At 50.1% G+C, this 11011-nt stretch overlaps 1 protein-coding gene across 7 annotated transcripts in view; it reads right to left on the bottom strand.

Moving 5' to 3' along the window:
* Positions 1 to 9085: 9085 nt before the first annotated feature.
* Positions 9086 to 11011, bottom strand: part of PCNT (pericentrin) — a 125768-nt gene continuing 123842 nt past the window's right edge. For all 7 annotated transcript variants that reach the window (XM_035029990.1, XM_035029991.1, XM_035029989.1 and 4 more), the window contains 2 exons: positions 9577 to 9704; positions 9086 to 9153 (listed from right to left, as the gene is read on the bottom strand). In XM_035029990.1, coding sequence (XP_034885881.1) covers positions 9110 to 9153; positions 9577 to 9704 — 172 coding nt within the window. In that variant the 3' untranslated portion in view covers positions 9086 to 9109. The remainder of the gene's footprint in view (positions 9154 to 9576; positions 9705 to 11011) is intronic.

The raw sequence follows: 11011 nt of genomic DNA on the forward strand, positions 1-11011 counted from the left end.
AGGAGCAAACATCTCGAGCTTGGTTCCTAAATGGCTGGCTTGGTATGTGAGTTCGAAATGAAAACAGACAGCATGTAGGACAGGGGTAAGGGTATATCCTCCCAAAAGGCAAAGCTCTTAGTCATTCATCTTTTTTTTTTTTTAATTGTAACAAGCAAACCAAGGTGAGAATATATATGGACTCCCACCAAGTGGGATGGTCGTTGTATAAAATGTTAATGCCCAGAGAGCATCCATGAAAGAAGTACTGAACAGCCCAGTAGACAGAATGCCTCAGCCAGCTGACGTTGGACGGCAGTTCTCATTGGCAACCCTAGTTCTGGCACGATGGGCACAAGAGCGGAGGCCATGCCTGGGCCCAGCAGTGTGAGTTCTCTGACCAAGGCTCATCTAGCCACTAGCTGCCATTGGATGTCCCACCTGCCAGCTAAAGACCAATGCTGAGCTCCCATGAGGGCTCCTTACGTACACTAAGAATTTCCCATGTTGGAACTCTTCCATCCGGGAAGAGCCTGCAGTTCATTTTCACAGGAACAGATCCATATTCTCTGTATCAGTTTGGCCTTCCTACCCACAAGCACCAGCCAGCAAGGGCTTACGGAGCGTCTGTTCCATTGGCACAGGACCCATATGGCATCATAGGAGACAGGATGCACCAACAGCAAAGGACTGGCAGTGAGCACGGGTTCTGCTGCTCAACAGAGCACTGGGACAGCCAGCCAGAAGCACAGCTGAAGTGCCAAAGTTGGGACTAAGATCCTGCAAAGCCAGGGTGCCCTTCAGACCATTATATAGCACTGTGTTCCCAGTGGGAAGGATGCATGAGCTGAGACCCAAGGGGCAGAAACAGGAGTAGTCCCACTCACCATTGCCCCCAGTGGTTCCACCGAGGGACCCTGCACTTCTTGTCTTCCCAAGTTCAGACTGCAGGGTTAGAGGTCCTGGCCCCCAAAAAGGACACTCACTCGTGAACATATCAACTGTTCCCTGGATTGCAAACTATGGAGGTCTGGAAACTGGGGGGTCAAAAGGAGGAGTCACTGTCTTGGCAGTGGAGAAGGTATGACTGCTCTTACATTAATTACACGATGGGGAAGAATATGTGGAACCCAGGTGATCCCTGTGGTGCGTCTTGGTACTCCTTTGCTTAACTGTGGTTAAGAAGCTAAAGAATTAAAACACTAACTCAAAAAGATATCTGCACCCATATGTTCACTGCGGCAGTATCTACAATAGCCAAGATACGGAAGCCGCCCAGTGGCCATCAGCGGATGAATGGCTAAAGAAGAGGTGGTAAATGCATACAGAGGAGTATCACGTGGCCATTAAAAAAGAACAAAATCTGGCCATTCGCCACAACGTGGATAGGGCTAAAGGATATTATGCTAAGTGACGTAAGTCATACAGAGAAGAGACAGATACCATATGCCAGGCAGCATGGGCCTGGCATCTGGCCCAGAACTCTGGGTGGTGAGCAATTGTAAAGGGGCACGAGGAGAACAGATCTACAAGAAGACGGCTCTGCTGTTTGGTTTGTTTTTTAGATTCCACATGGGTGACGACACCATGGTGAAATGTATAAACTTGTGGAGTCACGACATTGTACACCTAAAACTGGTATCACATTTCATGCCAACTATACTTCAATTAAAAATAAAAATACAGGGGGCACCTGGCTGGCTCAAGCAGTGGAGTCTGCAAATCTTGATCTTGGCGCTGTGAGTTCCGAGCCCCGTGTTGGGTGTAAAGATTACTTAAAAATAAAATCTTTAAAATAAATAAATAAATAAAGCGGCAGGCACCTGGCTGGCTCAGTTGGTAAAGCATGCAACTCTTGATCCCAGGGTCATGAGTTCAAGTCCCACATTGGGCATGAAGCCTACTTAATTAAAAAAAAAAAAAAGTAAAAAATAAAAAAAATTTTTTTAAAGTAAAATTAAAAAAATTAATGAAAATGCATTAGAAATAAAAGCATAAGCTAAGAACATTTTATTCCATCAAAAAATAAAAAGTAGGAGCACCTGGCTGGCTTAGTCAGTAGGGCATGCCACTCTTGATCTTGGGGTTGTGAGTTCAAGTGCCATGTTGGGCACGGAAATGACTTAAAATTTTTTAAATTAAATAAAATATAAAAATAAAAATAAATTAGAAAAAAAAAAGGAACCTAAGGAATTCAACTCGCAAACGTAATGAAGGGGTCTGCCTCTTGATTCACAGATTCCCAGTCTGGCTGTAAGGGAGGTTTAGGTGCTGTTGGTTTAAGGTACACACCACTTTGAGACATTCCCTCAAACGTGTACGATGTGCCTCCAGGCTGGTGCTGAATGGCAGCCTTCAGTGGCCACTCCACTCTTTGGTCAAGGCAAAGGTTTCCAGCTGCTGGGACACACATGTTAGTTCTCAAACTGGCCCCTGTATATGGATACCCAGAAGACAGAGAGGCGAAGGATGAGGCAGACCACTCCAAATTGGTAGGTGGCAGGTAGAATAAGCAAGGGAGCTTACTTATGGGGCCTGTCTTGGGCAGCCATAAGACAGGTAGATCTCCACGCCCACCTGCCAGTTAAAAGTCTATATAGAGGCCTTAACTGGATTCAGTCACATATTCGATCCAGATGGACTCAACAAGGCCATGTCCTTGGGACAGCTCCCACAGTGGGAACAAAGAGGCAGAGCACACATTCCAAGGACAGGGGAGGGAGTGAGGAGCCTCCGATTGATTGCCCAGGTCAAGCTCAAGGGTCACCTGGCACTCACATCCTCTCGATGACCTCCCCCAACAACGGTAAGACCAGTGAGCTCTAGGAGCGTGAGCTCACCCTGCACTTTCCTTGCTTGAGAACGGCCTGGTGCTCAGAGGCGGGGCTGTGCCGAGCTGCCCCTGGGGGTGGGATGTTCCACAAGTCCACGGATGCTGGTGCTGATGGATGCACCACAGGCAGGGAAGCCAAACTCACACCTGTCCTAGGGTGACAAATCACTGCCTCCTCTGAAACGTGAGGAAGCAAGCCTCCGTATCAGACTCAGCATCGGCATCCGCTCCTGGCAACTCAGGCCTGAAAAGCGGCAGTAGCCAAATGGAAATCTTCCCAAATCCACCTGTGAGCCGGGTTGTAGAGTGCCAACTGTCCACTCCCGGCTGATGCCAACATGCTCCGTAGACCCATCTGCAGAACAAACCTGTTCTTTCCTGTTCTGTAACTGGCCAGAGGGAACGTCCCAGGAGACCACAGACCACGGGGGGGGAGGGACTAGAAAACGCAGCACCAGTCATTCTGGTTGCTTGGATCTGTTCAGACCCAGTTTTGTGTGTCTTCTAACGCGATGGTATTAGACGGTGGGAGGGAGTTTTGGGAGGTCACGGGTTCCAGGGGGTCATGAGGGTGAAGCCTCCGTGAACGGGATCAGAGCCTTACGAGTCACGAGAGCTTGCTCCCCCTGCCGACTCTCCTCCGCGTGAAGACACGAGTCACAGGGAGCAGTGTGCTCCCTGAAGAGGGGCCTCACCCGAAGCCCAGCACGCTGCCACTCATCTTGGACCTCCAGCCTCCACAACTGTGAGAAATACATTTTTGTTGTTGTCTGTAAACCACACAGTTTATGGTGTTTTGTTACAGCAGCTGAGACAGCACCGTGTCCAGTGCTCGGTGGGATGCTCTTCACCCCTTTTCATGGTTTGCTCAGTTCTGCCCTGAGCACCTGTTCTCCACTGGGATCAAACTCTTGACAAGGGCCCAGGAGCTACAGCACTTGAGGAAAGGCTTATATTCAGGCGCCTTGTCACCCCTCCCTCAATACTGACCAGAAAAGACAATCAGTCCAGCTTCAGTCGACAGAGGCCAGTGCCCGTCACAATCTTATCTTAAGGTCTCTGATTGTTTAGACACCATATGACTTTGGTCTACTGCATTAAAAACATCATAGTAACAGGTCCTAGGGAACAGAAAGTAGCAGGATATGTGCTGGCTGGCCCCATGGTGAGGAAGGCCCCATGGAAAGCTGGGGCTGCCACTCGGCAGTTTCTGGGGGCGAGCGGTCTGCAGAGTAGCACGCTGCCCCCTCCAGGATCAGAGGCACTGCCTACACCTAGGGACGGCTTGTCTGCGTTTGGGTCACAACCATATTTGGATGTGCTGCCCCAGTCTGCACACTGAGGAGGCCACGGGCCGGTAGCCTCCTGGGAGACCAGCACTGCAGACCTGCGGCTCAGACCCTCAGCGCCCCCAGCGCGGGACGCCGGACAGTGCTCCACGTTAAAGGCCCGTCAGGGCGGACCACCAGGGTCTTGAAGCAAAGCTTTGTCTTCCTCTGCTGATAACTCAGTTTCCATTAGAGAAACCCCAGACTTATGCCTGGATCCTGGCAGAGCCCAAACGCCTGCCCAAGGAAGCAACGCACAACCCACACAGTGCATCCTGCCCGGGGCGCTGCCTGACCACCATGTCGCGAGGACAGGCGGGCACAGTGGGACCCCTGTCGCCCGAAGTGCTACGTGTGTGAGGTGTGATGAAAAAACACGTATCTGGTCTTCGCTGTTGGTTCCTGGCTCCTAAAACCCTTGGAGTTTCCTGATAGGAGCGTCCTCTTGTTGTAACGAGCCCCCCTCGACCACACCGGAGTTCTTCACCCAGTGGACGCACAGTGGGGTCCCCAGAGAACTTCGGGATGGGGGCTGGAGATGGACTTCGATCATGTGGCAAATAATCACGACGACATCGTGAAGCCCTGATACAACCAATCCTGAGCGAGGTTTGGGGGTCTTCCGGGTCGGTGAACCCCTGCTGTGCTAAGTGGGGTGCCACACCGCAGGGGGCAGACAAGCTCCGTGCTCTGCCCCCAAGCCTGTCCTGTGCATCGCCTCCGCTCAGCAGCTCCTGAGCTGTGTCCTTCATACCAAGCAGTGACAGCACTTCCCGTGTCCAGTGCTCGGTGGGCAATCCCCAAACTGCAGGGAGAGGTTGTGGAAACACCCATATTTGCAGTTGGCCAGGCACAGGGGCCCCACTTACGGCTAGTGTCTAAGGTGGGGCAGTCTGTGGGACTGAGTCGTGCCAACCCCAGGTAGTGTGAGAACTGAACGGATGCACTCAGCTGTGCCGGAGACGTGCTGAAAACGGACAGGACACGAGACTCGAGCGGGTCAGGTACACAAAAGTAAACTGCATGAATTCCTCCTGCTCAGTTGTCCCTGTGCCTCTGTCCAGTTCTGTGTGGGACATGGATTTGCTTTTCCTGCCCAAAGCTCATTTGTGGCCCTCCCAAATTCTTACTCACCATCACCGCTTCTCACAGTCAGCGTGGCATCCATCACCCGGAGTAGCTCACCAGCAGACGGTGGGAAGGCCCGCCTGCTCAAAACACTCCTGGAGCCGTTCCTCCCACAGCCGGGACGCGTCAGCCGGGAGCCTGTGGGTGAGACAGGCATGGCCCGATACTGTCGTGCCAAAGGACGCCCGAGGAGTTTCTGCTTCCCATCCTAGGACGCTGGGCTCTGCTGTCCAAGGGAGGACTGCTTCCCCCAGATGACAGTGGTCTCTTTGGACAACCAGTGGAGACTGTCCCTGAATCAGAGGGACAGGGTTACTACACTGGCTGGTGCGACGGACTCCAATCACCGTGAGGCAACTGGGTGGCTAGCGTGCAGGCGGACAGGGACATCGATGTGTAACCTAGCGTATTCACTGGGCACCTCTTGGTACTCCGGACTTTCAGGCTCAACTGTAAGAGGAGACAACAAGGGAAGTCTTCTAAAACCAAGACTATTAAGGTCTCAGACTTTCTGGAAGGGAAGCTAAGGTCACCCAACCAGCCAAGGTGCTGGCTGAGGGCCAGGAACCAAGGCCTGGGCGACGGAGAGGGGATCAATGCCAAGTAGGGCCTTGCGACTCCATACAGAACAGGGAGGCGGAGGGCCCCCTCCCCCTCCAGCGCCCCCACTTTATGTGACAAGCCGCGGTGCATCCACTGCACAAAGTCATGAAGGACTGACCCTGTCCTAGAGGAGGGGCTCTGCTTCCCCTGGAGAGCAAGGCCGTGTGGGCCGTGGAGAGGCGCAGAGCATCCCACGATACGCCCCTCAGGTCAGGTATGTGCACTAGGTTATGCCTCGGTCATTAACTGTGGGTGAGGCACGAGAACCGAAGGGCTGGCTGGTGCTGCCCACGAACCTTCAGACTGATTCTCATCTGTCTGCCCTGCACGAGGATCGTCCCAGGCTGCCCTTCCAGCCTCGGTGGCCAGGAGGGCAAAGATGGGCGTTTCTCTCCCTTCCGCCGCGCTGCATGCAGCATCCGTATGACCGGCTCCTGCTGGAGGGCCCTGTCCCCTTGTCCATCGACCTGCAGCCCCAAGCCAGCAGCTTCTGGCCGGGCTCACCACAGCCCCTGCACCACCGGAGTAATCAGACCCTTGCATTAAATCCCCTTTCCTTGGGCACCTGGGGTGGTTGCTGTTTCCCTGCCGGGGCCCGGATTCAGACAGGACCCTATTATTAGATTAAGGCATCCTGGCCCAGACTCCAGTTGGTCATGACGTATTTGTTCATCTTCCGTTACGAAAATTTTCACACAACCAGATACGCACCATATGAACTAGATTCAACATCTAACAGATTTTGCCATGTTTACTTAATACATATTCACGTGCATTTTTTTTCTGATCATAGAACCATTTCAAAGTACGTTGCATAGGTTGTGGCTCCTTATTCTTTAAAATTTATTTTTTTTAAAAATTTTAATTTAAATTCAATTAACATCTAGTGTATCATTAGTTTCAGAGGCAGAGGTCAGTGATTCATCAGTTGCATGTAACACCCAGTACTCATTACATCACGTGCCCTCCTTCATGCCCGTCACCCACTTACCCCAGCCCCCTACCCCCTCCCCTCTGTAACCCTCAGTTTGTCTTCTAGAGGTAAGAGCCTCTCATGGTTTGTCTCCCTCTCTGGTTTCATCTTGTTTCAGTTTTCCCTGCCTTCCTCTATGATCCTGTCTTGTTTCTTAAATTCCACAGAAGAGATCATATGATACATGTCTTTCTCTGATTGACTTATTTCACTCAGCATAATACCCTCCAGTTCCATCCACGTCCTTGCAAATGTCAAGATTTCATCCTTTCTGATGGCTGCATAATATTCCATTGTACATATATACCACATCTTCTTTATCCATTCATCTGTCGATGGACATCTAGGCTCTTTCCACAGTTTGGCTATTGTGGACATTGCTGCTATAAACACTGGGGTGCATGTGCCCCTTCTTTTTACTACATTTGTATCTTTGGGGTAAATACCCAGTAGTGCAATTGCTGGGTCTTAGGGTAGCTCAATTTTCAACTTCTTGAGGACCCTCCATACTGTTTTCCATAGTGGCTGCACCAGCTTGCATTCCCACCAACAATATAAGAGGGTTCTCCTTTCTCTGTATCCTCGCCAGCATCTGTTGTTTGTCTTGTTGATTTTAGCCACTCTGACTGGTGTGAGGAGGTATCTCATTGAGGTTTTGATTTGTATTTCCCTGATGTGGCTCCTTATTCTCAGTAATTCTGTGTATAAAGCCTAAGAAAGCAGCATTCTGTTACCTGTCAGCACACCCAAGATTTACAATCAACTCCCTTGAAATCTATTACCCAGCACAGATTCAGGTGTACCCCCAGTGGCCCCCAAAACTATCTTCACAGCTGCTGTCCCTCAACTTAAGGACTAAGCTTCACCACTGCACTGGGTTCTGTCTCCTTGAGCGAACAGGTCCTCACGTTTGTTTTCCCATCGGTGTGGCCAACCTGACGAGACCGGGTGAATCACTTACACAGTGTCCTGCATCTATCCTCTTCCTCACAGTCTCATGCACTTTGCTCCTCCAAGCCGGGGGCGGCCACCGGAGACACCGTGCAGCCCACAAAGCATCACCCCCCGAGGCCCAAACGCCAGGCCGCCTGCTCGTCCGGGAGGTGCTTTTAGGACGCCAACGGAGGCTGCCGCTGGGGGCTGCAGAATGGCGGTTCTCTAACTGGATCGTCCCCGCTCCCTAGTAATGAGCCAGCACTTTTCCATGACCAAGAATGTTCCCTTGCCTGGGAGGATACCTGCAGTTCCCCCACTGCGGCTGGGTGATGATGGGGATGAACTCCCACGGGTACAGAGCTGGTACGATGGTCCCTTCTGCTGGTGGCTCCACATGAGCCCTCCCACGTGGGTAATTCTTCAGTATGTGATAACTTATCTACCACAGTCACTCTCCTTCTGGACGGGAAACTGAAGAGACCCTGCCGGGGCTCCTGCCCCCGGGGGCTGGTAGCGATCCCGGACGCCGTGAAAGCAAGCGGCCGAGCACACAGCTCGGCAGAGCGGGGCAAACACTAGAAAACTGGCCCGACAGTCACGTTCGCTGACACAGAAAATGCAGACGTGCACCAGTGCTACAAGGAAAATCTACCATGGAAATAAGCAGTCGTCTGGAAAAAGGTGTTTTATATTAACACCTACGCCTGGCGTCCAAAGGTGCTAAAACCACATGGAAATACTTAGAAACCAAGGAAGACCGAGGCAAGCGGCCACCTTTCGGTCTTTACTGGGCGAAGAGGCCTTTGCGTTCCACAGAAAACTTTGACGTACAGTTCAACATAAATTCTAGGTCTGTTTTGGTTTTTCGCCAACAATGAAGCAAATTGGATAAAACTAAAAAACAACACAAGGGCCATTCACAAATAAAATAGTGCTGTGATTTTATTCTTTTTCTTTTTGGTGTGTTTTTGTTTTTAAACCAAGTTCCCATCTGTACACTTTTAAGAAAATAAACAACAGGGAAGCCAGTCTCTGCTCACTTCTTGGAGGCGAGCAGGGCAGCTCGGCCACACGCACGGAGCTGGGCAGGCGCCCGTCACGCACGAGCGCACACGTCACCTTGTGAAGGAAGGAGCTAAAACACACAGAAGTTACAGAAGATACTCCATTTGGCTTTGCAGCATTGCAAAAAGAGGAGAATGCTTAATGAGCGGCACTCGGGGGCTGGCATCTTGGCCACGCCATGCCACGAGCTTCCTTGGAGAAAGGGAAAAAACAAATCTTTCCCTCAGATAGAACTGTCACAGGTAAGAGCCACAAGGATTTTATTCATTGTGTAATCTTCTGGCGGCAGGATTTCTTTGAAGCGGAATCTAAAAATAAAAATGACACAGCAATTCGTTAGAGGTCTTCGTGTGTCTTTTAAGAAGAATTTCAAAATTTTGAAACAGTGTCACTGAATTAATCTCATTTCTGGTAAAAATGACCATTAACGTATACAACGGTTTAAACTGTGATGGTAAAGAAACCCCAGACAGATTACGTGCTGGCTGGACCGTGGTCTTGTGCCCTGTGTGCCTGAGGGAAGGGAGCTGAACCACAGGCCCAACGAGGGATGAACCCACGGTCCCCACGGCTTCCTGCTAAGGACACGTCCTTCCGATGCTGCTGCTGACAGCTGGTTATGAAGACTGATACTAACAACACTCAGCCGAACGCTACAGGCTTTGCAGTGTTGCTCTACGTTCCTTGTGTGCAGCGTATTGTTGTAAAAAACAGAGAAGAACTTTTGTTACCTGGAGGCGCTCCGCCCAGTCTTTGCTGGATCATTTCTAAATGATGAATATATTCCGTCAAGGAATGTTCAGGATCTTGAGAAGCAGTCAGGGATCTTTCTGATCTTGAATGTGGGGACGGAGTGGATCTTCAAACAAACAAACAAGCAAGCCACACCAAGAAACAAAGAGTGAAAGTCAACACATGGTGAACGTAGCCAGCATGCAGACAGGCGGTGGGGAATAGGGTAAGCCACACAGTTGTTTCCTTCAGATCCTTTCTTGACCACAAAATAAAAAAGTAAAGTGTGTGTCTGTGTGTCTATTTGTGTGTTTATACATGTGCATAAGTATGCATGCTGTCTCTACACCCAATGTGAGGCTCGAGCTCACGACCCTGAGATCAAGAGTCACATGCTCCACCAACTGAGCCAGCCAGGCACCCCAAAACTAAGGCATTTTTTAAAAAATGCTATGTAATGCTTTAAAAACCAACTTCTAGGGGCCCCTGGGTGGCTTAGTCGTTAAGCATCTGCCTTTGGCTCAGGTCATGATCCCAGGGTCCTGAGATCGAGTCCCGCATCGGGCTCCCTGCTCAGCGGGGAGTCTGCTTCTCCCTTTGCCCCTCCCCCCTGCCCATGGTCTCTCGAGCTCACTCACTCTCTCAAATAAATAAGTAAAAATTTAAAAAAACAAACAAACAGCAATTGCACTCCTGGGTATTTACCCCAAAAACACAGATGTAGTGAAAAGAAGGGCCATATGCACCCCAATGATCATAGCAGCAATGTCCGCAATAGCCAAACTGTGGAAGGAGCTGAGATGCCCTTCAACAGATGAATGGATAAAGAAGATGTGGTCCATATATACACTGGAATATTCCTCAGCCATCCAAAAGGATGAATACCCAACTTTTACATCAACATGGATGGGACTGGAGGAGATTATGCTAAGTGAAATAAGTCAAGCAGAGAAAGTCAATTAGTATATGGTTTCACTTATGTGTGGAACATACGGATAGAATAGCATGGAGGATGTTAGGAGAAGGAAGGGAAAAATGAAGGGGGGGAAATCGGAGGGAGAGATGAACTAAGAGACTATGGACTCTGAGAAACAAACTGAGGGTTTTAGAGGGGAGGGGGGAGGGGGGAGGGGGATGGGTTAGCCCGGTGATGGGTATTAAGGAGGGCACGTACTGCATGGAGCACTGGGTGTTATATGAAAACAATGAATTGTGGATCACCACATCAAAAACTAATGATCATTGGTGATTAACATAACATAATAAAATTTAAAAAAAAAGGAAAACAAAAACCAACTTCTATAAAATGTCTCAGAGTTAAAATGAGTAAAAACTATTGTATATTATTTTATTATTTAAAAAGATTGGGCGCCTGGGTGGCTCAGTTGGTTGGGCGACTGCCTTCGGCTCAGGTCATGATCCTGGAGTCCCGGG

This window comes from Mirounga leonina, unplaced genomic scaffold (genome assembly GCF_011800145.1).
Source record: "Mirounga leonina isolate KUSES-001 unplaced genomic scaffold, KU_Mleo_1.0 Mir_353, whole genome shotgun sequence".
Lineage (NCBI taxonomy): Eukaryota > Metazoa > Chordata > Mammalia > Carnivora > Phocidae > Mirounga > Mirounga leonina.